The following is a 27,270-nucleotide window of genomic DNA, read 5'->3' as shown; positions in this document are numbered from 1 at the left end:
CCTAAGCCTTCCCCGGTGGGGCTGAAGGTTTGGGAGCAGGAAGAGCCTCTTGGCCCTGCGGAGTGGGAGAGGGGGGAGTCCCTGTTAATGTGATGAGAGGGGGATGAATCCATAAGCTGTTAAGCCACTGCAAAGCCCCTCGCGTTCTGGCCCTGTTATCACTGACTTCTGTTCACATCTGCTCTCAGAGTTATTTTTAATCTGGTATTAAGGACTTGTGGGTTCTTCAGCAGGCAGAGGGGGGCCCTGCCTGTCCCCCCTCCAAGCTGTGGAGGGAGGAGCTGTGTTTTGTGGGCTGCAGAGGTGTCTGTGAAACACTAACATCAATCCTGCTGCTATTTGGGAACAGGAAAAAAAACTGTCACCCCCTTCTCTTCAGTACCCAGCCATCAACTCTACAGAAGATCCCAGCACTGGGGAAAGGTCAGCAGAGGAACCAGGCAGGAGCCTCACACAAAGGGATGAGTTCAGAGATATAAAAATAGAGATATTTATTAGCGTTGAGTAAAGTGCAACCTCAGGATGGTTTGAGACTCAGCAACTGTATGAATGGCGGGAGAGAAGCTCAGAGAGGACTAACAGCCTGAGCAGGGCTGTGCCAACAGGATCCTGGGACTGTACAAAGGCCTTAGAAACAATATCAGATAAATTATTTACAGTTCAAATTGATTACAGGAGGGTGAGGATTCATGAGCTGCTGCAGGCCGAGAGAAAGAACAGAGGCTGGGATGGAACATGGGCCCTGAGCTAGTGTGTCAGCAGTCTGGAAATTCAGGGCAGCAGTTGGGACAGCTAGGAATGTCCCTTAGCACCAGGTTCTAATTTGGGGTAGGAAGATATGGTGAGGTGAAGTCTTGCTCCTGCCGGGCCAGAACAGAAATTCTTCATGATTTCCAATGGTCATAGGCAAGGATGACTTAAGAACCAGCATCAGGTGCTGTACCTGGATATTTCTGCTAAAAATCAGAAGATTTTTCCACACCTGACAAGACCTTAGCAGTCCCACAAAGCTGCCAGTGTGCTGCTGGACGCACCACTGGCACTGGCTGCTGGAGGCCTTTCCTGGAGCTATGGGCTGGCAATGGGGTCCTCTCGGGGCAGAGAGACTCTGCCAAGTCTGTGGCCAGGAGGAAATCCCACTGCTGGTGACACCAGTGCCAACAGCTCCCCATGGCACTGCCCTAGTAACTCCAGATGGGATCTGCTCCATTTACAGATAGGAGGATTTCTCTTGCCAGTACCTTAAAATGGCCAGGGAGGCTGGAGCTGAAAAGTGTTCCTCCTACTTACAAACATCCAGAGCAAAGACTCCAGAGCTGAAACAGTTGCAGCCTCACTGTGCATGTGTAAGCTTGTGTGGTCCAGTCCCTCTCCCACCCCAGAGCCATTTCTGACAAGATTAGGAAGAAATTCCTCCCTGTGAGGCCCTGCCGCAGGTTGCCCAGAGAAGCTGTGGCTGCCCCATCCCTGGAAGTGTCCAAGGCCAGGTTGTACGGGGCTTGGGGCAGCCTGGGTTAGTGGAATGTGTCCCTATCCATGACAGGGGGTTGAAACAAGATGAGCTTTAAAGTGCCTTTCAACCCAAACCACTGCATGGTTCTATGACATGTTCATCAAGGCACTAAAAGCTGCTTGGAGCAGCACCTTCAGGGGACACACCTTGGTCTGGCAGCCTGGTCTACCCCCGTTAATGCTGGAAGAATTCTTGGGGTCTGAATCAGGAATTGTGCTCTGGGCTGGAGACAGGCGGGAGCCACATGATCTTGAACCACTCTCTCTTCTGGCCAGCAGAAACACAGATCAAGTTTGCAGCTCAAGCTTGTTTCTGGTTCCTTCACTGACATTGGCACACTGTGCATGGGAGTCAGGGGACTGGAGCAGCTGCGGCTCCTCCCTTGGCTCATTGGGAAAACCACAGGGACCGCTGGTGTGAATGGTGCTGCTGTGGAAGGCACAGCCCCTCACAGAAAGAGAAGAGGCTGCATTGGCCAGGACACAGCCACAAAAGCACTGCAGAGCCTTCCTGCACACCTCAGACCTGGCAAGACAGGGCTATTGCTGCTCAATCTTGACGTGGTCTCCGATCATCCAACGGTGATACGTGGCCAGGAAGATGTCGTTGTCTCGGGGACAGTCGTAGTGGCAGGAGCACATCTTGATGAACATCATTTTCCTCTGGAAGAAGTCCCCCTCGGGGCAGCGGAACTCCACGTCCACGGTGCTGGTCAGGAACGGGGTGCAGCAGCGCCCGTCCGAGCAGCTGCCGCAGAACCGCGGCCGGTAGGAGCGCGTGCTGGTGCATCCTGAAAACTCAAAGTGGAGGCTCTGGCGCTGCTTTGGGGTCCGCACACACTTCTTCCCCTTCTAGGGAGAGAGCAGATGAATTACCATGGACACGACAGGAAAGATGCACTGAGGCCTGTGCTCTGACCCCATCACTGGGCAATGGGACACAGAGGAAGTGGAAGCATAGAGCCAGGATCCTGTGAGCCAGGATCATTCCCAAGGCTGTCCCCAGCATTTGGGGTGCTGTGTCCCCTATCCTCCAGCACCATACCTCACCATACCTTGGTTTTCTCCATGGAGAAGTCGCAGGGCCGGACCATGCAGAGCCGAGTCTCCTTCTCCAGGCGGCACTGGGGGTTGTTGTTGGTCACACGGGTGGAGATGCCCATTCCGCAGCTCCGGGAGCACGTGCTCCATTCTGTGGTCTGCACCAGACAGTTCTCCTGCAGGTTGTTCAGCTCTGGCCTGTGAGCTGGATCCTTCCTGAAAACTGAGCCACGAGGAAGAGACACAAGGCAAGGCTCAGGGCTTTGCACAAAGAGTGGCAGCTCCATGGCTGCTCCCAACTCAGTTTAACACTTCAGGAACATCAGCAAAGGTCTGGCCCATCCCATGAGATGCTTGGCCTCTCAGCAGGAAGGGGATGCAGGTGGGCAGGGGCCATTTCCTACATAGCCCGGCTCCAGACAGGTCTGCAGGGACACTTCAGGACACAGCAGCTTTCCCATAGAAACCATAGTTTCACTTTGTATTGGGTCGGCTGAGCTGGAGTTGATGTTCCCAGAGCAGCCATTCCAGCGCTGTGCTCTGCAGTGGGAGCTGGAAAGCTGTTGGTAACACACCAGTGTTTTTGGCTACTGCTGGGCAGGGTTGGCACAGCATCAGTGATGTCTCTCCAACTTTCGCCCCCTGATCAAGGGGCTGGGAGTGGGCAAGATCCTGGGAGTGGACACAGCTGACCCAAATTCACCACAGGGATATTCTAGACTGTATCAGGTCAGATATAAAAGCTAAGAAAAGGAGGAGGAAGAGGGGGAGGGGGAAATTGCTATTCACAATGTTTGCCTTCTGGTGCAACTGCTCCATGTGCTGAAGTCCTGCTTCCTAGGAAGTGGCCGGACACCACTTGATGATGGGAAGTAAAGAATAAATCTATTCTTTTTCTCTTTGCTTGTGCACATGCAAATTTTCACTTTTCCTTTAATAAACTGCCTTATCTCAACCTACAAGTCACTTTGCATTTATTTTCTCCCCTGTTGTATTGCACTAAATAGTTATTTAGTTGTTTGCACTGGGTGTTTGGTGATTTGCACTGTTCACATGATTTGTATCCTATGACCACACAGTCTTCTTCTTCCCCACCCCAGTGTCAGCCCTGGTGGTCTCTTCCCTTCCCTCATTTAGTGTCCCCTCACTGGTATCCCATTGGCCGTGGTCCTCTTCCTCCACCCTCATTCCCCGGGTATAAAAGTCTCCCGCCATCAGACAACACCCTCTTTCCCATCTTGGGGGTTGCCTGAGTCTGAGGTGTGTCCTCCACTTCAATAAGCAGAGGACATTCGTCCTCACGTGGAGAAGAGCGCTTTCAATCTTTTGCTTTCATCCATGTAAGCTCATGTGGGCTAAGGTCCGTAGCTAGCCAGATTGGACCCAAACAGCCCGTCCAGACATGGTTCTGACACTCCCCCTTGTCCAGCTGGGAAGGCGAGTGATGGAGCAGCTGGGTGGGCTGGACCTAGTGTTTAGCTCTGGAGCCCAACACTTGGTACTCACCCCCATCATGATGATGCACAAAGCCACCCCCAGCCCCAAACCAGTCAGTGCTCCAATCCACCCCTCTTCCCCAGCCATCAGCTCCCAGCCCCATCCCACGCGCCCCACTGACCTGCCGTGGCTGTTCCTAAGCGGTTATCCTCGCTGCCCTCCTCACACACCCACTCCTCACAGCACTTGTTGTGGAGCTTCACCCTGCGGGGCGCGGGGCACTCTGGGGACGGCAGGCGCAGGTCATCGGCGCAGAGCGGGACGCAGCCGATGGCCCCGTCCATGCACATGCACTGCAGCTTGCACGTGGGTTGGAAGCTCTCCCCGTTGAGGTAGATCTTGCCCAGCAGGTCACACGTCGCACCCTCACGAGCTGGGGGAGGAAGAGGAGAAGAAGGAGGAGTAAGCAGAAGGCTGAAGCCCTGCCTTGGGGACACAGAGCTCTCCTGAGGAGGGACAGAGCTCATCCTCCCCTGCTTTGCCATCCCAGTGCTGGATATGTCATATTTGCTTCCCTGGACCTAAGGCTATTCATGACACTGATTTTTCAGAAGTGCTGGTCCTCCCAAAATTCTCTAGAAATTTCATTTCCACTTGGATGAACTACTAAGTATGAGTTTGTCTTTGGTGCCTGTAAAGAGCCTGTTTCTCTGTCAGAGTTCTTCTCAACCAGCTCAGAGTGACAGGTCAGTGGTGCTGTGCAAGACAGTCCTGACATGGCATGTGAGCATGGCTGTGCTCCTCAGTACTCCTGGATACCAATAGGCAACGCCCTTCTAAGAATGGTGGGTTCCCCCATGCAAATGGTACCTACAAATGAAAATGAACTTTGGGCTGATGACCTTTTCGGCCCCTCTATGATGCACAAATCTCTTCCTCCTTCCAGCCCCAATTTTTTCCAGTTCTCTCCTTTCTGATCTCTGGATCTCTCATCTCCAGACCTCCTACCATTCTCTGCCTCTTTCCCAATAAAACTTAAATGGGCAAAAAAAAGGAAACAATATCTGACACAGAGCAGGAACCTTTACTCTGCAGGCACAACAACACTCCCAAGTTCTTATGACTGCATTAGCCAGAACTTTCCCACTGGAAGCTTTCCAGGAGAAATCTCTTAGCTGATTAAGATCAAGAATGTTTTCAAGAAGAACCAACTGAACCATTTGACATGAAAGATTTCCTTTGTGATCAACCAAAATACTCATGGGATAGTATCCACAGAGGGAAGCATTTTGCTCTGGTAATTATTTTGATACTATGAAGATGAAATATTTTGATAGAATGGAAAGGGAAAGTTTTGGCATAGCCAAATAAGTATTCTAAATAAGTCATTAAAAATTTTGAGGTTTTAAAAAAAATACTTATATATATTTTTTTAAAAAAACATATATATAAAAAAATATACATATATATATAAGTATATATATATATTTATATGTATATATATACTTATATATATATACTTTTATTTATATATATAGTTAATATCTTTTTTTCTCTCAGCCTGAAATTAAACATTGAAATCTCAGAGTTTTCACACGTTAGAAATCTTGATTTTGGACAGTTTTCAGCAGCTGCTGTTTTCTGCAATCCTGAATCTTAAAAAAAAAAAAAAAAAAAAAAAAAATTAAAAATCCATGCAAGCCTCTATGGGGAAGTTACCAAAAGGAAGGATTTTTGACTGCTTGTGGAAGCTTCCCAGGAAACCTGATCTGGTTTCCCCTAAGTCCTGCTCGCCTAGGGACACTGTTTCGGATACAAAGTGTTTGATTCAAACAAGGCGTAAGAATCTCTTTCCATCCCATCCCTATCCCTCGAGGGGACACGAATCCTTCTGGACTGTTCCTATCAAGACCTGCATGTCATCTTGCAACTCTTTACAATGTCATTGGGATAAAAATACTCCTGTGCTCCAACTTTGACATTTCAAAATCCTCACTTTTTCCATCAAAGTGGAAGCCATCCATCCACCCTTCCTCTATACAACCATTCATACTTATTTTTAAACACTCTCTTCCATCTCAGTGAGCAGATCATGCCATTCCCTCTCCTCCCTCCCCTCCCAAAGAACAGCAGCCTGCTCCAGGGGTTGATTTTGTTTTCCAAACTCAATCCCTCTGTTGTGCCCTCCATGACCTCCCTTTCCCTCTGACCTGGTCCCATTAAGGCTCCGAAGAGACAGCACCCGTTAAGTGTTCCAGCTCTTTATTCCCTGGCTCTGCCTGGCACCATTCACACCCAAACACCAAGCCCAGCCAAGGAGACTTTTTGTCCTTTTCCTCAAGGGATGTGGCATTGCTGAAAGAGCTGCTCTGTGAAGCTCTACCAGCTCCCTGCACCCCCTATCACCTGCAGGACCCCTACTCTAGAGTTACCACAGGATCCTGTCTACCTTTCTGGTACTCCGAGGTCTCTGCAGGAAGGAAAGGATTCCTCTGAAATATGTGGAATGTGATAATATTACACAAATATAAAGTAAGTTTCCCTCTGATGGTTCCCTTCCCATCTCTCCCAATACAGCCTACAGACTGGTCTCAACTGAGACACTTTTCTCTTGACGCCTCAGCTCCTTTCTCCTTCTAGCACATCTGCTTATTTGGATAAATTTAAGTCAAAACATTGATCCTTCCTTTCCTCTGACTCACTCCTCCAGCTTCCTTCAGTGCCTCCAAAATCTTCCAACAGATCCATGTGGACATCATAAAAACATCACCCAAGGATATTATGGCCCAAATCCTCAGCCCATTTTAGAAATGAATCCTGGCCTGTGTTCACTGCAGTTTTTGCTGTGAAAAGCCTAATTTCTTATTTAAAACCAGGAAGGATAGTTGTGTCTGCAAGTCTGATTTCCTCCACAGCAGGATCTGGGACTCTCACTCCAAAATGTTTGGATCAAACCTGGATGTCTGGTGAATACAAAGCACCTTTATTAGAATGATTTCAAGGCTTCATGGAGACATTTTGAAATGGTGTCTCCCATACTTCTGAGGAAATTGTTCCTGTGATTTTGCTACCTTTCCTCCACAAACAGACACCTCATTCCCATTTGGAATGAGGCAGCATGCAGCTCACACCTGCTGGATGTCATCACGCCTGTGTTTGCCTTACTATGCTTCCATCCTCAGCTCTCAGGTGTTTCAATGTCTGCAGAAAGTACCAGGAGCTCCAAAATTCCATGGCTTCCAAAAAGTCCCCAAATTGGGGAATGAAAATGAAGCAACTTGTAAAAACTTCTTGGAGGACAAAACACCAACAAGTTAGACTCAGTTAGACAAGGGTTGGGGATAAATGGGATATTGAGAAGAAATTCTTCCCTGTGAGGCTGTTGAGGTCCTGGCCCAGGGTGCCCAGAGCAGCTGTGGCTGCCCCAGTCCTGGAAGTGTCCAAGGCCAGGTTGGATAAGGCTTGGAGCAAACTGGGACAGTGGAAGGTGTCCCCACCCATGGCAGGAGGTGGCTCAAGAAGAGCTTTAAGATCCTTTCCGAGCTAAACTGTTCCATGATATTACGATTCTGTCTCAGGTTGGTGCTGGATCATTTCCAGAGACATCCAGTGCTGTGGCCAAACATTTCCCTAAGTACGCACAATAAACTGCCAACTCCTAGGTCTTCCTGACTATTTTGAAAATCTTGAATTTAAGAAAAAAAATGTTGGCTCCTGTCAGAGATGGGACAGGAGTCTTGTTTTTAAACAAAGACCAGGAGGTTGCAGAAATACTTTATTTTCCTCTAGGCCAAAATAATTTCTGCTTGCTTCAGAAGGAACTACTGAAAAAAAAATAAAAATTGTTTTTTCTTTTCTAGCTGAAAAGAGGTGTCGGGAGAGAAAGCAGTTTCTGCATTTGCATTACCTGGCTCTGGAATTCTTATGTTCCACAGAGACACAATGTGGTGAAGGAGCTATTCAGCTCTTCCCACCCACATGCTATGGCCAGAAATACACTTTGCCTCTTGCATAGAAGCAGCCAAGTACAGAACACCTATCCCTGGCACAAGGCAGAGGGATTTAGGGTAGGATATTCCAAGGAAAGTACTTTCTGTAAGAGCTCAGACTGCTGATATTTGCCCAAAGGGTAAAGGATGTCACAAGACACAGGAGAGTCCCACAGCCCTCACTGTGAGACACCAGCTGTGTGTGTGCCAGGGGATCTGCTGTTCCCAGGCTGGCATGGGATGAAGCGCCAAGGAAATTCTGATGGGTGTTCTGGGGAGGCACCACAAGGCAAAAAGGAAAAAACACACAAGGCAAGGACAGAACCTGCAGCTCTCACCTAAGCAGATCCCACTGCCTCTGTGGATTTCTGAGAAGTCACAGTAGAGTCCCTTGTGATGGTCACAGGGCCTGTGCAAGGAGCAGAGCTCGCCCAGCTGCTGGGCACACACCTTGCAGCAGCCACAGGCATCCCACACGTGGCTGGTACCCGCAGGGCACGGCAGAGCTTGGGAGGGACACTGGCATGGGAACAGGCAGGCCTGTGGTTCTACCTGGAAGGCAAAAAGCCATGGAGAGAATGAGTCTATTGCAAGGTAACTGGACAGGGATAGGAAAAATATGTCTCTGCTGAAAGCACAGATACCCAGAAGAGAAGGGGACAAGCCAGAGGGGTGTATGCAGCTCCCAAGAACTCAGGTTTTCCTCATCCCTATTTCATCTGGAGCTCAAGGGGGAAAAAAAAAAAAGTCTCTTGGAAGCAGATCCAAACCAAACAGGACAAGCAGTAGCTCAGAGTCCCCAGCACAGCTCACCCTCTCTGGAAGCAATAAAGTAGTAATCATTAACAGCAAGGAATTCCAGCTTTTACACAGGACAACCATCAAAGCCTCTGTACCAGCATCAGACCGAATGGAAGCTGAAAAAGCAACGTGCACAGCAACAGAACTTGCCCAAAGCCAGGCAGTGGGACTGTGGGGATGCTGAAAACCAGCCCAGAAACTTGCAAGTTTTATTTTGTCCTCTGCATCTCACACTTTCTTATTACATGTGCCCTCTCCATTTTCCAAGGAACGCAGCATAACCAACCTTCCTTGGGACCTTGTGAGTGCACAGATGCTCCCCTTTGGCAGCACTTCACTGGGCAGCCCTTGAAACCCACCCTTGACTTCATGACACTGTAGACACCAAACAGAGACCAGCTGAAGTAGGATTACCTGCTCTGGAAAACCCAGATGGGTCCAGCATCCCAGTCACTGAGTGTGTGCCATCCCTGTCCTGCATCAGCTCAGAGCAGGAACAGCAGCTCAGCTCTGGCTGTGCCCAGATTTGGGCAAGATGTAACAACCTGACTGTGAACAGTGCAGAACCTGTGGTCTCTAGAGATCCTCTGAAACCTCCTCAGAAACACCAGCATCAGCTGCAGCCTGGTTTACTGTTCAGATCCTACCCATCCAAATTCCCCCTTGCCCTGCTCCATGCACCACTCCACTATTATGGACATGGCTCAGCTCCCACAACCCTGGCACATGGACGATGCCACCAAAACACTCTGGGATCCTCCACTGCTATGAACAGGGTGGAGAGGGAAGCATACAATGAGGCAGACCCCTCACAGCTCTGCTGTCACCCCAGGAGAGCAGCAGCTGAGCTGGTAATAGCCTTGAGGGCAGCAGGGAGGGGCACACACACCTGGAACAAGTCAAAAAATATATCTTGTTATGGCTCTCTTTGCACTTTTCAGATCCCATCCAGCCCTCACTTGTGAAATAGCTTCCTTGAATATTGTGTCTGTCACCAATCAGAGTAGGAAAAATTTTCCAGCTATTTTTACTGTTGCTCCGACTTTAGGTCATGTGGGGTCAGAATGTGCAACCTTCTTTGTACAGCTGTGTCACCAACACAGCACTGTGGGACTGGGATTGGGCTAAATATTCCCTCAAAGTCATGGAATATCTCAAGTTGGGAGGGATCCACCAGGATCATGGAGTACAGCCCTGTCCCTGCACAGACACCCCAACAATCCCACCCTGTGCCTGAGAGTGTTGTCCAAAGGCTCCTGGAGCTCTGGCAGCTTCGGGTCTGTGTTCATTCCCTGGGGAACCTGGGCAGTGCCAGCACCCTCGGGGAAGAACCTTTCCTGATACCCATCTAAACCACTCCTGAAAGAGCTCCAGCCATTCCCTCTGGTGGTCCCAAGGGGTGAGTGTTTCCAGAGTCTCCCTGCTCAGCAGGAATCAGCATAATTCTCCTGGATAACTCCTAGCACTAAGTATTTTGGAAACAAGCCTCTCCAGCCTGCAGCCCAGCTGTTCCCAGCCGACTGTCCTGGAGCCACTCACCAGAACATGGCATGTCCCAGGAATCAATTCCCAACTGCTGAAGTGCATTAAAAGAACTAAAAATACAGAAATCTTCCCTACTTTTTTCCAGCTCCAGCTGCTGGAGATGCCAAGCAGCATGTTATTTAGTCCCAGATGAGTTGGAGTGGGTGTGTGAGACCACACAAGAGACAAAGCATTCCTAATGTGGGATCTATATTAAGACGTAATCCATGCACTTAAGAAAAAATAATGATAACAAGCATTTTCCAATGCAGTGTCAGCCACAGGCCATAGAAAGAAACACTCCCAAAATAGTTCTCCTGCTGAAATGCAAACCAAACCAAGCTCTTTGGGGATAAGAGAATGCAACAGCTTCAAACCCAACTGAGTTGTCTCACCCCTGGAAATGTCCAAGATCAGGTTGGACAGGGCTTGGAGCAACCTGGTCTAGTGGAAGGTGTCCCTACCCATGACAAGGGGACAGAACTGGATGATCTTCAAGATCCCTTCCAACACAAACCAGCCCATGATTCTACAATTCTGTGGTTTTCCCCCACTCTCATTAATCATTGCTGGCACTAGTTATTTCCTTAATAACTCACCCATATAAACCAGCCCACCTGGTTTTACCTTCTGTTCACAGCAGCCTCACTTCCTCATTGTATCATAGCTGCTTTTCAGCAGGAGAACATCTGGATCCAGATCTCTGTTGCATCAGAGCCCAGCTGGTGACCCTGCACCCACCTGTGCTGTACCCCAGCTCCCCCAGCAGCAGCTCAAAAGCCCAATTCATCATGATTTTCAGGACCTTCTAAATACTCCCAGATGCTCCCGCCAGTTGGCTTGGATGTGTCTCCCTCCATTGCCCAGGAGGTGTTGGGGCTCCTGTTTGCCGGTTTTATTGCTGAGCAAAGTCAGCCCAAGCTATTTATAATTCCTGCTGCTCTCCAAGGCCTGGAAGAGGAGAGAATGAACTGGAATGGGGTTTAGCTCACACACACCCAGCCGTCAGAGCACTGAAACACTGCCTGGCCAGGGAGGCTCTCAAGTGGGAAAAAGTCAATGTTCAACCAACTTCCTAGAGCCCTCCATTACTGAATTTTCTTTCAGAGAGGGTGAATAGTGGATTATATTGGTTTTGCATGGAGCACCCTTCACCCTGCATTCTTTCCAAGGGCTGCTTCTTGTTCTTCTGCCCAAAGAACTACCCTAGAACTGCCCCAAAGAACTCCATAAATCGTTCCCAAGAACTGCCAGGGTTGGAACTGCCAGGTTGCAGACCCAAAGGTAACACAAAGCCCAATATTTCCTCATAACCTGCCACTGACCTGGGTCCAGAGGGATTCAACTCAGAGAATATTTCATTTTCTTCCATCTGTCACTGTCAAGTAAGAAATGACACAGACTCACCAGAAGGCTGGTTTGCACAGCACCTCACTTCACTTTGAATTCTCTCTTTTTATACACTGTTCCAGTACAGATAGATCAGATTGGTCAATAATCAATACATTTCACCTGATAGGTGTTTTGTTAATTAGTCATTCTTATAAACAATTGTTGAGAAAAACATGAAAACAGAGAGTGTTTATCTTCAGCTCCCTAAAGTCTCACAAGCCGATTCTGGGAAAACTTATCTAGTTTTCTTACTCTCTGACCAGGCTGGCACATCCATGCCTCTACAGAAAGGGTTGCCCCAGAACTCACTTCTGCCTTCACTGGGCATACTCTTGACTTCAAGTTCATGACAACCTTGACCTGGCTTCTGTTGAGGTTTGCAGAGCATTTCTGTGAACTCAGAGCAGCAGAACAGAACCAGAGATCAAGGCCATGGATTTAAGAAGGTTTTAAAGCCTGGAATGTTGGCTCTTCTGGCTTTTCTGACAGCTCTTGCATCCATCACAAACACTGTGTGTGAAGCTGTGGGACCTCCAGGAGCCCTGAGTGATGGCCAAGCCACAGCAGAGGTGCCAACACTCAGAGCAGAGGATTCCCCTGCTCTGCTCTTCTCCCCTGTGTTCTCCACCTCTGACTCCCTAGAGCTCTCTGCTCAGCTGACAAGCCAGAACAAGCTCCCTCCTAACTGCCAAAATCAAACCCAGTTACCTGCAGGTAAGAAAAACTGAGACTGTTCTTCCTGCTTCATATTTACATAAAACCTCTTCCCCTGCACCTTTTAGAAGGCACGAGTGCTGCAACGTGAGCTCCCACCACTGCAGCAGGTTCGTGTCATCGTCTGGATTTCTCATTCCTGACCAATGTCTACACAAGCCCAGGGAACCAGCTAAGGGAGCCAAACCAAAGAGGATGTTTTAAAATATGTTTGGGCTCATTTTGATCCCACTGCACTCAGAGGGCAGGAAAAGGTGAATTTTGAGCTGAGCTGGGTGTTTGCAAAGAGCTTTGGGAGCCAGGGGTTAATGCTGCAAGGTAGAGGTGATGTAATAAACACTCAGCTGGTTCTTTTAGTGCTCCAAGACTAAGCAGCCAAAACACAGTTATTCATCCTCCAAACTCCAAATGATTGTGGATAACCTCTGCTCTCTCTCCATCTCAGGCTCTAAAGATGCTGCAGCACGTATAACAGCTCCTTTGGAGAGACAAGAACCAGGGACCCCCTTCACAGACACAGCACAGGGATACAAACACCTGCCCAGGATGAGCCTCAACACAACTCACAGTAATCCTGGAGCTACTCCCACCTCTGAACAACTCAGAAGAGAGATTCAGGAGTAACAGCTCTCATTTTTTGCCTTAATCCACAAAGCATCACGGAATCATTAAGGTTGGAAAAGACATCAAAGGTCACTGAATCCAACCTAATGCTTAAAGAAAGTCAAAACTCACATTTCTGAGCATTTGACATTGAGGTTTAGGGAAATTCACCTGTCTCAGAGTGGTAACCAAGTCACAGTGGTGGGATTACTTGTTATGGTTTATATGAGCTACGTGGTGCTGCCACAGCTGAGCCAGAGTAAGAATCAAGATGCCCACCCTAAATGGCAGCTGTTTCCCTTAGACTGCAGCCCAATTCGTGTTCTTGGCAGGAAAGGGGCTGGCACACACTAAGTACTGCTAGGAGCAATCCCACAGAGCTTCCCAACCAGGAACTGAGCGACTCTCACCTCAACAAGCCCTGCAAGGGGCTCTGTGAACCCAGTTTCACTGAGCCAAAAAGCACTTACAGCAATTTATTGATGGCAGTGACGTTCCTGATGCTGTTGACATGAGAACAGCACTCAAATGTCCACAGAGGAATCAGCTGCTCTCTCAAGAACTTGTATTAACAGGAAAACAGGCAGAAATCTGGTCCAGAGATGATGCAGTCTAATTTTCCCCTTGGGATCACTGCTTTTGGGAGCACATGGGTGGATTCAGTGACAGCTGGGGAAGAGTGGTGATGGGAGGGAATTGGGATATGAGACTGTTACTCTTTGCAATGACAAACTCACTGCCTTCCCCTCTCTCTGCTCTGTTTTCCCACTTCTAGACCAGGGCCGATTTCTGGCTTCCAGGAGTAGGAGGAAACAAGACCCATTCCCATGTGCCAGGAGCTCTGAGACCCGCAGATGCCACGGGGCAGCCCCCAGTGCGGTTCAGGTACCCAGCACGTTTGCATCGCTCTGCTCCCAGCCCGGCTTCCCCCTCGGAAACCCGGGAGCAGCTGTCAGCCGGCAGGAGTCTCTCAGCCCAAAGCCCTCGCATGCACGGAAGCAAGAAGCTGCAGTGCCCAGCAGAGCTGCTGCAGGGCCGTACGTACCCAGCCAGGGGCGAGGAGGAGCAGGAACAGGGTCCGGGGCACTGTGCCCAAGCTGCCCGGCATCCCGGGCACTGCCAAGGGCAGGGATCCAGACTGCCGGCTACCCGCCCCCTCTGCTGCGGAGTTTCCCGTCTCTCTGGAGCAAGTCGAGCATCAGCTTCTCTTTAAATATCCTCTGGAAGGGGCGGGCCCCGCGCTGAGTGGCAGGCTGGAACGGAGACCAAAAGGGTGCCACAAAAAATGCCCAAATTCAGGGAACGCGAGTGTGTTCCTGCGGCTCCGGCGGTTCGGGGCTGCCACCGCTGCCTGCAGCTCGGTTACTTTCCAAGTGGGTAAATCAAACCCCAGTAAAAGCAGGACTATTATCTTTAAATTTTTCCTCTTTCTACCTCCGATTATGAAGCTTGGTACAGCTTTCCTGACACAGACCCCCTTTTTCCTTTTTGGCTGCAAGGGCTGAGGAGTGATGAAACAGATTTGTGGTGCTCAGAGTTTGAGCAGGAGGGAGGGACGGGTAGTTTGGTGCTGTCAGGTCACATCTGGCTGTGCATCACCTGTCAGCATCACCTGTCAGCTCCGGGGAATGAAAGTTTTGTGATTAGAACTCCTGCGTGAGGAGCTGCCTATTTTATAAGGCAATGAAAAGCTCCTGGATGAAAGCTTTTCATAAAGGGCAGAGGTTCTCCAAAGTGCTTTGGGATGGATGCAGGATCACACACATCTTTATTTGGGGTCATGATCCTTTCTGTTTGCTGCTGAAATACAGCACCAGGGTTGTGCACAGCCAGCGCAGCAGACCTTTAGAACATGAAAGTTGTTTTTTGTAGTAAGGAGTCGTTTTGTTTATGCCTAAAGAGCAATCAGAGCACTGCCACGGAAGGAGCAGTGCAGCAGAGGGCACTCTTAGTCCTTGCTGGCCAGGGTGGGACAGAGCAGTCAGATTTTGGACTGGGAGCCCAGGCGCTGTGCAATGCAGCCCCAGCATGTCCCCGTCCCAGCTGAGTGCTAGGAAACAAGAGAGAAGATGGAAAAAAACACAGGGAATATGTAGTGGGTTATTTAAATTCAGCCTCTTTCCTTCCTGCCTCCAAGGTAGGGCAGTTTCCCTGGGAATCAAGCCCTGCAATTCATCCAGGTCCTTTCAGGTTCCTGTGCAATACCAGATCAGCCTCCACGCTCCCTGTGTGTCCACTACTATAAACAGAAAACTCTGATTCTTCATTTATTAGCATTTGGAAATCCCCTTGGGTCTGGGGCTGGAGAGCATTAGCAAAGTGCAAACCACCCCAGATGCAGCTCCTCCTCTTCCATGAGATGGGGGATTTCACAATCATGTCCATGACAGCCACCTCTGCTTGTGGCACACCAGATGATTATGTCTGCACACAAAAGACGCCATAAACATCCACTGCCTTCAGGAACTTTGGAGCTCCAGGCAGTCTGGCTGGAGATACATTCCTTCTCCTTTTGGAGGGCCTGAACTCTGTTGTTACCTAAAATTAGCTGCTCACATTTCCCAGGACATTCTCCTGATGCTTGTAAACAAGACAGGGATAAAGTGCTGCACACTTCTGGTCTCATTTTCTCACACGGCAAGAATATAAACCCCAGCTGAATTCTGACCCCTCCAGGGCGCCTGAAGATGAGAAGATGGCATATTTGTGGCTTTTTAAAAGGACAGTGTCTAATGTGTTACTCAAACCATTCCTCCTTCTGCTAGAATAAGACATCTCCCTTTGTGCATCGACAGGACAAGGAGGAATGGCTTTAAGCTGTAAGAGGCCAGGTTTAGATTAGGTATTATGAAGAAATCCTTCACTGTGAGGCTGGTGAGGCCCTGGCACAGGTTGCCCAGAGAAGCTGTGGCTGCTCTATCCCTGGAAGTGTTCAAGACCAGGTTGGACGGGACTTGGAGCACACTGGGACAGTGGAAGGTGTCCCTGCCCATGGGGTGGGACTGGATGAACTTAAAGTTCCCTGTGAACCCAAACCATTACATAGTTCTCTGACTGTATAAGAAGCAGCAGTTGCACCTCAAACTGCAATCTTCCAAATTCTGCTTTAACATAAACCTGCTGTGTGACCTCAGATGAACTGTTCAGCCAAAATCCCAACATCACTCACTTATCAGGAGTTCTGTGGGGAATATTCAGCACTAAACCAGCATTATGATGGCTGATTAAGTTTTCAACCTACAACAAAAGTAAAGAATAATTTGATTATAAATCATCCTTTCCAAGCTTCTCATCATCATCATCCGCCTGAATGCTTCCACCTTCCCAGGGCAGTAAAACGTACCAAGTTCAGTCCTGTTCATCCTTCAAGCCACCTCTTGGATTATAGGAGCAGGATGTGAAGAAGTATCGGCTGGAGATCCCTTGATTTTGGGAGCTCACTCCGCCCATTGTGCAAGATTTTCATAGGCACTGGGAGAAACAAAACTCCCCCTCATGCTAGAACTGAGCTGCTAACCCCGCTGGACATGCCAAGAGGTAAAAGAAGAACATGATGGTTGAGTGGCTCAGAATGATCAAAGGCAGGAAGCACCCAAATTAACACCAATTTTTATTTCTTCCTTTTGCCTGAGCTGCCTCAAGTGAAGAGATAAAGATGTCAACCCTGCTTAAAATCTCCCCCAAGCAAAGAATAGTGGGAGTTTAACACCCCTTGTTACACTCTTCTGGTTTCAGCCACCATGCCCAACCAGCAGCTGCTCTGGATTTATAGTTATTTGAAAAACAGATATTTAAATAATTGTTAAAAATCATGTCAAGCCAAAGAATAAAATGAAATGAAGGCAAGCATACACACAGTCTTTTGTCTCAGCAGGATCTCTCCCTGTGTCCCTCTGCCTGCAGAAGCCAAAATAAAAGCTACTACAAGCAGCATGGTACAGAGAATTGTGTTCACCCAGTCCTCAGTGACTTCAGAACTGTCTCCTGTCCCAGAGCTGCTTGGTCACCTCCAGAACACACTGGTGGCCTCTGGAGCCTTGCAGCAGCTTTGTGTTCTCACAGCTGGTCAGTCCTGGCAAAACTTACCACTGGGGTGGATGACAGGTCCTCATTCCCATTTGGGACTCCTTCGACTTGATGACATAAAACTCTTTTAAGCGACGACACCAAACACAAACCAGGCCCAGCAGAGATGGTGAGACCCATCCTACCCGATGGTCGGAAACACGGTTCCATTTCCTTGGTCCATTACCCAACGAGTGCTGCCCGCTTGATGCATCCTGCTCCCACACTCAGGCTGGTCACAAGTGCCAGATCCAGGGCCATGGAGGAGTCCCTTCCCTGCTTTTTGTTCCAGTCTGAGGATACAACGCAATTTTTAAGTTGGGCTAGGCCCTCTCACTTCCCTCCTGCTGGTACAGGGCTACGGGACTCAAGTGCCACTGGTGTTTTCTCCATCTGTGGTTTATTACTTGTAACAGAACAAAACCCACCAATGTCTCTCAAGGGTCTGTGTTTGCTGCAAGGCTGGGAGGGAGTTCTGCTGGTCTGTGTGTCTTGGGGCAAGACAGATAAACAGCCCTGGATATTTTTGGGGCTCAACATGGTTCCCAGAGAACTAACAGCTGAGAAGGGCTCTTCCAGACCTGAGTTTAAGTTAGTACTAATTCAGTGTGTCTAGAAGGATATTTAGGGGCAGATCCATGCTGTCTAATTGAGAAGAATTAATTAAGGCATCTCCATTTGTAGTCTAATCTCTCTAGGCTCCCTTTAATAAGTGAAGAAGAGCTGGGGCTCCTGAACAGCCTTCTGAGATCGCTGTCTCTGTTGTCCAAGTGCATCAGCTGTGGCTTTAAATTGTCCAAAGAAAGTGTCACAGAAATGCAGCACCAGAGCTCAGCAAAGGCTCAGTGCCTCACCTTGTCTAACTCCAACCTGGGTGCAATGGTTTCCCTTCCCTGTGGAGGGAAAGGGCAGGAAAACAAACCCCTGCTCACTCCAGCACAGCCCTGCCATGATGAAATGCTGACTGCAGGGAAACACCTGCTGGCTCCAGCAGAGCTGGGATTCCCTCTGCCTAGCTTGCCAGATACACAGCCCCCAGACCACACTGCTGTGCCCACAGCAAAAGGGATGTCAGGCAGGGCACAAATTTTGCCCGTGGTTGCAGAGTTGACTTGTGAAATCCACAATTATATTAGTTCTGGGAGGAACTATTGTATTTGAGGATTTATTGTGATATTGAAGTTTATCAAGGGATGTGACACTTGGGATGGGTGAGGTGGCTGCTGATGTCCTTGTAGATATTATATATATATAAACACTCTTAACATTGTAAGTTCAGAAAGAGATGGTGCTCTAACAGAGGTGGCCAGCAAAAGCACATGTTCACTTCTAGAAAAAAATAAATGCCACTCTGAAGCCTGATCTTGGCAGGATGCAAACCTCTGCAGTGCCAGAGTTACAGCCAGGGGAAAGACACCAAACCCTATTGATCAGAACATGGGATCCTTGTTTCAGAACAGATGAACAGTGAGAAACTCAGCACTTCCAAGGACATCCAAGCAACAAGACTGCAGTATGACAGCAAGTGATCCCCTGAGACCCTTAACAACTGCAAAATTTGGATGTTCAGATACAAGTGTGAGTCACCATCACAGCCAGGAGCATTTGTACCAGGAGCATTTGTGCCTTGCAGTACTGTGCGAGGCATGGGCTTGCACAGAACTGCAGGAGAACAAGCCCTTGGAGGAAACAGCTGCACCCACCTGTGAAACAGATGCTTCCTCAGGTTTTTCCACTTCTTAACTTACTGAATGCTTAATTATCCCGAAGGAAAACTGCAGGGAGGGAGGGCATGTTTAAGGTGGACTTGGACAGGATCATTTAAGGAGTCTGTCAGTGCCACAGGACTCTTCTGCAGCACAGCTCTGGTGTCTGTAACCACTCTGTGTCCCAGGGGGTTTGGTCCTCAACACCTGCTCAGGCGAGGCACAGCAGGATGTGCTGGAGGTGACATTGCTTGGGAGAAAGAAGGGACAAAGGGACCTCTCCCCAGGTATGGGCTATGAAATAACATTACTGGCTCTGCCTACAAATGCTGCTTTTTCTCATCCCATTTTATGGACACTGGGATCTGCCAGCTCCCGAAGAAGCTGCAGCTCTGCCACAAGGACCAGGAGCCTCCTCTAGTGCCCGTCTACACAGCTCTATCCAAAAAGGTGCAAGGGTACATTCTCTTCTGGATCCCATCCCTCCAAAGACCTCTAGCATCACCTAAGATCTTAGCCTTAAAATCCAGGACTCAGACAAAACAGCTCTGTCATAGTTCTGTAATTCACACCAGCTGCACATCTCAGGAGCCTCAACAGGCAGCAACAAGTCCCTGAGCTCTGGCAGCCTGGGAGGACCTGGAGGGGTGGGTGGTCCCCCAGGATTTGTGTAGCTTTCATTAGGGGTTTGAGATTCCAACAGGTGCCTGCCCACACCTTTCCCATTCAGGTTTTGGAATTATTCCAGCTCATTACATGAAATTAGTGAATAATCTAAGTTGGAAGGACCCTTGGGTCATCTGGTCCTCCTGCAGCCCAAACCCAGCCCTGAGGATAGAGAAGAGGGGCAGATTTCAGAGACCAGGAGAGACGAGCAGGTGAGTGGGGTCCCCAGTTCATCCAGCTACTGCTCTGCCAGCCTTTCCTGTACACAGGAATCCTTGATCAGCTTCCAGCCCCCTGAAACAAAGAGCTGGCACCTTTGGAGTGGCAGGGACTTCCCCCAGCTGAAGGGATTGTTAACCATAGAATGTAACACAGACACGTCCAAAATCAGCTGCAAACCTGCTGATTAAAGAGCAGCATCTTCCTCCAAAGGACTGCACAAGCTGAGTTACTAAACCTAAAAATTATCTGGGAGATGTTCAGTGCGAGATTTTCACTTGCCTGTTCTTAATTCTTTTTGTTGTGGTTACATGTCAGAACTCAGTGCATCCCTCCGGGTGTCCAGAGTTGCCAGGACCCTGCCAGGGGGCTCAGAGACCCTGGGACACAGCCCAGAGCACCTGGGGATTTGATTGTGACCCCTGGAACAAGTTGCCAGCTCTGTATGAGGACCTGAAAGTCACAGAAGTTTCAATAGTATAATAATAACATGATCACGGGGTGAAAATGTAGATTTTAGGATTTTGTGCACTAACACAGGTGATAGGTATTGGGCATTAAGTGTAAATATGTTATATGTAGTTTGTAGTATAAAAGGACAACACAGAGTGCCTGTGGCTGCCCTGCTGAGCAGAAAAAATTTTATAGATAAGAATTAATAAACAACCTCAAGACCAAAAAGTGAAGAGTCCAGACTCGTTCTTCAGTTCCGAAACAGAGACATCCTGCACATCTCGGGGCAGCAATGAACAACAGCAACACAAGAGTTACAGAAAGACATCTATGAGTCTGGTCTGGTTTGTTTTTTTTTTTTTTATTTGTTTCCTTACTAATAGATATTTTTGAAGTTTCACATCACAACTGTTTAAGAAAAGACAAGTTCCAAGCTCCATAAAGAGCCTTGTTATAGGAATGATGGGATTTTAAACATATTGATAACGAAATCGTCTGTGGTTTGAACCATCATTGCCTTCACACCGACCAAACTCACACAAGCTGAGTTTGACTCTCCTCCAGAGAGGATGCTTTTCCTGCACAATTCCCTGGCTCACTTTCCCAGAAAGTTGTGTGGTGGTAGAAACACCTATATATATATTTAGAGGTGACAGTGTTATTAATTGTAGTGGAAAGTTATTACACGTGCTGCATTTTTTCATACCATTTATGTACAACAGTGTTACTGTTACAAAACTGGTTAAAACACTTCAAGTTCAGAACCTCTGTTTTCAGTACAGCTTTTGCCACACTGTCTTTTAAATTCCCAATCGCTATAAAGCAACCACTAACACACTGCTCAAACTTTTGCAGTTTGGGCCATTTGACTTCAGATATGAAATAACAGATATTTTCAAATCAGTTTTGCAAAACCTCAGTCTGTTTTTCTTTTCTGCTTTAAGGAAGTTATTTGAACCAATAATTTGCATCTCTGTATTTTAAATTGTTTCCCCCTCAGACACATGATGTCATCTGGCAACAGAGATGGGTTTGAAGACAGACTTTGGGCAAAAAGCAGTCACTTGGGTTTTTTCCAACCTGATCCCTGCAATATGGCCATGACTCAGGTTAAAGAAAAGCTGTAGGTTGTTCCATTTCTTGGCCAAGTGAATACTCTCAAATCACCTTTACTCCAATGCCTCTTCATGCACAGTCATTTCACAATGTTCTCTCTGGTGCATTAGACTGGAAGTTGACAACCTGCCTGGCAGAGAGAGACAAGTCTGCAAGGTCAAGATGCTTTGGTAAAAAGGAAGTTTTGGGGGATTTTCAGACTTTTACAAAATTGAGCCCAAGATGGCCTAACCTCACAAAATGGGATGGGGGAGCTAAAAATTGTAGGGCTGGGCTCTGTTTCAAGGACATGAGGCAAAAAGCCTTTTCCTGCCAGGGCAGCTGTTGGTCCCTTGGCACTCAGTGCCTTCAGAACCCACAGAAATGTTCCTGGCTCTGGCATTAATTAATTGCTAGGGCTCTGTATGTGTCCCCTGAAACATTCTGCCTGGACAGTGCAGCTACTGTTTTAGCTGTAGCGGAAAAACTGTGATTCTCCTGGCTTTCCCCGGGGCATGGGAGGAGGTGAAGACCTTTCTCCTGCCCTTTTTTTGCAGAATGGAGAGGCAGCCAGGATCTCTCCCTGCTATTCCAGTCCCAGATAAAGGAAATAATCATAAAAATGTGTGTAAGAAAGGTGAGAGGAGGGTCGGGGCTCTACAGTGGCTGCATCATGGTCCCACATATTTACAGGAAGACATTCACTCCATAAATACTCTGGATTGTGGCTGGGCCTGGAGCTCATGCTGAGTTTAATGGACTGTGCTCAGTGAGCAGTGTAGATGGGGATGCACATACATGGTTCCTCTGCCTTCCCAGAGGGAAGCTGCTCTGTGCTCTCCAGAGGCAGGGATCTCTGTGGCTCTCCAGGCGCTAAATCACCACGTCAAAACAGTGCTGATGTGTTTCAGGAGGAAGAGAAGAAAAAAATCATCCACTATCAGGAAATCTGGAATTTCTTCATGGGCACTACAGGAACCTGAAGTCTGGACAGAGCTAAAAAAACATAGATCAGAGGTAGGACCCAGGAGGGCCACACCAGTTTACACCAGTTGAGCATCTGACCTGGATTTCCCTTTTGGCACTCAGGGTGATTTTGGAAATAATTGTTAGCATATGTCTGCACTGCAGACCCCCAGCTACCTCCAGCTCAGCACTGGATCTCGATTCCTTCATGCAGTTGAGCTTGTTTTGATTAAGGTCCTGCTCTGCCTGAGGGCCCTGAGCCAGCAGAGACGCTGCTGTCAGCATTCCCAAAGCTCAACTCTCTCATGTTGGACCATCCTGCTCTTCCACATTCCCATGAGATGCACATGGAGCTGCTGCGCCTGTGGCAGGAGGAATCCTCACTTACACCTCAACAGGAATTGTCCCTCTGCCATTCCTCTGGCATTAATCCACACACTCCTTCCAAGGGTTCCTTCTTTGTTTACAAACTAAAGAAACACAAAATCTTGCATTACTGAAAATTTCTGCTCAGCTCTGGGTCAAATTTTAAGAATCCTATGCTTTTCTTTCCAAGTAATAAATGTTTGTTTTGCTGAAGAAAAGGGGAGTGAACCTGTTCCACTCAAATGGCTGTAAATCAGGAGTAATTCCACTGAATCCCAAAGGCCAGGAGCAGAGAAAACCCAGCATGAAGAGTATATGCCGTCCATTTCTACGAGCACATGAAATCCACACTGCTCATTGCTTCTTTTATCTCCCATTGCTTTTGTTCTTTTCCCACCTTTGCACAGTCTCCCTGCTGGAAAGAATGTCATGCCCAGCATGTCAGAGCAGTTATTAATGGATGTTTGATTGTTTTGGTAAATTATGTTCTCCAGATGCTAAAGATCTGAGAAGGTTTCAGATGCTTGCCTCTGCTCTCTTTCACACAGCCATGAATTCCAAGTCACTCCACCTCCTTCACCAGACTCATGCCAAATGCAAGCAGAGGAACCAGATCAGCATCCAGCCTGGAGCTACTAAAAGCAAACTGGCCAATGGCATTCCTTAGGGAAAGGCTCTTCCAGTGATTAATGATAGAGAAACAATAGAGGGGCCTTGGAACACATTTCTCTAGGCCACAGCAATTTTCACTTAAGGAACTGGGAAGTTTTTAGCCCAAAATAAGAGAGAAAATTATTTACTGTGTTCAGCTTACCCAGTTTATTTGTTTTTCTCTTTAAGAAGAATCAGCCTTACTGGGAATATGAATGGAAAGATCCTGTTCACAATTTGGTTCACAATTTGGGCTTGACTTTGCCTGAACTAAAAGTCACTTGGGTTTAAGTCAACATGAGTCAGGCAAAAGGAATGGTTCCCATAGCCCCAGATCAGGAATTTAAGGATTTGGGATGTCCTTTAGTACAACTGCTGTTGCTCTCAGGGGTTCCAAAAGTGCAGGCAGAGTCAGAGGGGTTTTTCTAAACCAGGATCAGGTGTGGCTTTGACATCTACCTGATAACACAAGAGTTTTTGCTGTTGTGTACAGTGAGGTGCAACTGCATTTTACTTCTGTTTCAGTGGGCCATTTGTGACCCTGGTGGGAGTTTGGGGTCTGATGAGCACTGATGGGAAAAAGTCTTGCAGGAAAGGCCTTGTGATCCTCTCAAAGGAGGGCTCAGAAGCAGATTTCCATACAGAATGTTTATTTTTGCACACTCACTCAGGTTCTCGCAATTGAAAAGTGTTTGGCCAATGCTCTCAGGCACGTGGTGTTGTTTTTGCAGTTGTCCTGTGCACAGCCAGGAGCTGGATCCATCCAACTCAGGGCATTCTATGATTCCATGAACTGCAAGATTACTTGCACTCTTATCCTCACTAACTTAGGTTTGGCACACAGTTAAGTCTCCTGTTTATGTCACTTCTGAAGTGAATTATAGATAGTGCTGTTGATCCAAATTTATGGACAAAGTTACTTGATTCTTCAAATAGTTCCCAGATCCTGTTTATAAATTCTTGGATACTTTAGATCAGATGTGTCAGCAGGAGCCAGGACACCATTCCTTTTTCTGGTAGTGCAAAGTAGTCAAAACCTGATTTAGCTGGCCAGTTAAAGTGGATTCACTGGTGTTTTGGAGTTGAAGCTGCTCAGAGAGTCAGAGTGTATCAGTGAATACTTGTCTGCATGTGGTACATTTCAGATGGATCCTTACAAAAATGCATACTTTCCTCAGAGAGAGGTTTTTGACACTTTATGGTCTCTTCCTTCTGTGAACATAGCTTGTTTTATTGAAAACAGCTGGATTTGTACCAGTGTCACAGAGATGATGGTCAGCGCTGTCTTGTCCTGACAAAGCAGGTGTCAAAGAAGATCATTAAAGGACTGTTTCATTTGAAGGTATAAATTAGATGAGGGAAAACCACTGCATTTTAGACACACATTAAATCTCTTATATCGGAGTGTCTGAGCATGTTAAAATCTTTTTCACATGCCTTCATATTTCCTGGTGGGCAGCCCCAGTGCAGCTGTTTGGCTCATTAGCTGTCAGACACAGAGAATATTTGTGCTGGGAACAGTATTTATAACCTTCAGAGACAAACCAGAGCCAAGAGATTTCAAAACACAGTTTGTACTGAAGTGATACCTCTGCTCCCAGATAGCCCATGGCAGAGTTTTCTAACCAGTTACTGGGATTACCAAAACAGCAGGGAATCCAAAGGGAAAAAAAAAAAACAAACCAAAACAAAACAAAAAAACCAAAACAAAAAAAAAAAAAAAAAAAAAACCACAAAAAAAAGTGTATTCTAGACTTTGTAGGCCAATCTTGCTTTTGGTAAGGGTGAAGAAAGAATTACTTCCTTGAAGTGACACATCTGTGGTGTTTACTGGCCAAGGCAAGATAAGAAAGTTCCCATTCCTCTTAAATGAGAAGGAAATTTGTGCAGAGAGAGAATGAGGATGGACTGTTTCTGGTGCAGTCTTTTATGGAAAGAGTTTAGGGAAGGTCCCTGGGGACCCACGGGGGTTTCTAAAAGGTTTAAGTGCTGCAGTGTTTTATAGAGTCATAGAATGTTCCAACTTGGAAGGAACGCTCAGGGATCATTGAGTCCAACACCTCTGCACAGGCACCCAACAATCCCACCCTGTGCCTCAGAGGGTGCTCCAAAGGCTCCTGGAGCTCTGGCAGCCCCGGGGCCGTGCCCATTCCCTGGGCAGCCTGGGCAGTGCCAGCACCCTCTGGGGGAAGAGCCTTCCCTTGATATCCAGCCTCTTGGAACCACTTAAGTCATTCGGGTCTTATCAATACAAACCCACAAAACAAGACAGAGAAGATTTCCTGCAGAACCACTTCCCTATATTTCCCTTGCCTTCTTTGAGATGTAGGGATTTCAAACCTTATGGCCCAAAGGAAAACTAGTTTCATAAAAACAAATAAATATTTATTTGGAGATCTCCTGGCAAGTTTGACAGTATCACAGGGTTTCTTAGGAAGTTTTTCAGTGCCTGAGAGAACATATTTTCTTTCTTCCCTGCAGAAAAGCTGCAGCTATTTGACATTCCACTCCTCCAGGTGCAGTTCCTGCTGTACTAACACCATAGCTCTGAATGACGGATTGCTGTGACCAGCACATCCTAATAAAGGGACCCTCCAGGTTTTCCCAGAAATATGAAATGGTCATTTTCAGGAATGAGAAGACTCAGGAGATAAAATAACTATGCTACAGTGAACAGGTACAGTCACTTCCATGAGATAATTCCCACTGAATATTCCTAGCTTGATTTTCAATCACATTAAACAGTCCAGTCACTTCTCCTTGGCCTTACATATTTTCTTTTTGGTGTTTCCTGGCATGTTAACTACACACACGAGTTTTTAACTCAATTGTAGCTTCTCAGGATTAGTAGGAATGGTATCAGATGGGAATAGTCTGCTACTCCTTCATAAGGAGGGATGTGAGCTGCACCAAGCCTGGGACTAGAAGCCATGATGAGAATAGACAGATTATAAATTCCAACAAGAGATGCTGGAAAAGCCTCAAGAAGGAATAAAATAAGCAGAAGAGAAAAGTGGTTTGAGAAAGAGCTCCAGCTTGTTGTGTTTGTGGAGCCCATGTGTGGGTCTGTATATTTTCACCTAAGTCCAAGATACATTCTCTCCTTCCAGATGCCCCATTCATAGGAAATTTCCATGCATACACAAATTCACAGCTTCATGAAAAATGCTTTGCTGTGTCCCTGGGATGCCCCTCAATGATAAAAGAAGATTTCAGAGAAATCTAGAAAATCTTGTCTGTAGTGTTTAGGTGTAACAGGAATGATATGGTTGCTTTCCATATTCCTGCTGAGAATTACATCCCAGGATTTTTATAGGGTTAGGCTTTGCTTAGCAGGTTCATTCTTTCCATGGGACAAGCAATTGGCGGCATTGGATTTGGACAGATCTGAAAGAGGTTTCCATATTCACTGAGGGAGAAGATAACACCATGCCCTTAAATTCAAGACTCTGACAGTGATTCCCACCTTCTGCCTCACTTTGTTTTTTCTGAAAGGAAGGAAGTCCATGAATCCAAAGAAACAAGTATTTATTTCTTATCTGCATGACATGAGACTTGATAGCAATGTGCAGCAAGGAGCAGGAAGGGAGAACCTAACACACCTAACACGGCACAGCCTGACCTGGCTCCTCTTTTCACTCCTTGAATCCCAAATTCCCTGCTCCTTTCACACCCTGGAGCCACACTCAGTTCTTCAGTCCTGCCCTTCCTAGCCCCAGCCACCTCCCACAGCCATCGCTGTGCCTGGACACGAGTCACCTTGTAACAATGTCCTGCTTTCAGATGGGATAAAGTTAATTTCTCAACGACACAGAGCTAAAAAGCTGGGCTCACAATGCAGCAAAATGAGAGCAAAGCATTAAATGTGAGAGAGGCCAAGCCTGGTCCAGTGTCACCTTGATCACTGTCACCTTGATCAGCCTCTTTATCTCTTTGCAGCATTTCTCATTTTCACTGGTGGAAAAAAAAATAGTCTTGTAACAAGCTGAGCTTTTGGTAAGCCCCTGCTCATCTTTAAGGATGTAAAAAATTAGACCAATATTGAAACATGTACCTATTCTGAACACAGT

General features: G+C 47.4%; 1 protein-coding gene across 1 annotated transcript; it reads right to left on the bottom strand.

The window, feature by feature from the left end:
- Positions 1 to 614: 614 nt before the first annotated feature.
- LOC131093153 (CCN family member 2-like) lies at positions 615 to 14,127 on the bottom strand. The gene is made up of 5 exons (XM_058040241.1): positions 14,059 to 14,127; positions 8,318 to 8,531; positions 4,172 to 4,423; positions 2,568 to 2,776; positions 615 to 2,364 (listed from the first exon to the last, which is right to left on the bottom strand). The coding sequence occupies exons 1-5, from the start codon at positions 14,119 to 14,121 to the stop codon at positions 2,053 to 2,055; spliced, it is 1,050 nt and encodes a 349-aa protein (XP_057896224.1). The 5' UTR covers positions 14,122 to 14,127; the 3' UTR covers positions 615 to 2,052.
- Between the last annotated feature and the right edge of the window lie 13,143 nt (positions 14,128 to 27,270).

Source organism: Melospiza georgiana, chromosome 24, assembly GCF_028018845.1.
Source record: "Melospiza georgiana isolate bMelGeo1 chromosome 24, bMelGeo1.pri, whole genome shotgun sequence".
Taxonomy (NCBI): Eukaryota; Metazoa; Chordata; class Aves; order Passeriformes; family Passerellidae; genus Melospiza; species Melospiza georgiana.
Note: the sequence above shows the minus strand (reverse complement) of the source record. Positions and strands in the feature narration are given on the sequence as shown.

Coding starts and splice junctions, on each gene's coding strand:
- LOC131093153 (XM_058040241.1), bottom strand. CDS start 14,121: ATGCCGGGCAGCTTGGGCACAGTGCCCCGGACCCTGTTCCTGCTCCTC. Junction 4,424..8,317: donor AGGCAGTGGGATCTGCTTAG/GTGAGAGCTGCA, acceptor TTCCTCCCCCAG/CTCGTGAGGGTGCGACGTGT. Junction 2,777..4,171: donor CTTAGGAACAGCCACGGCAG/GTCAGTGGGGCG, acceptor CTCGTGGCTCAG/TTTTCAGGAAGGATCCAGCT.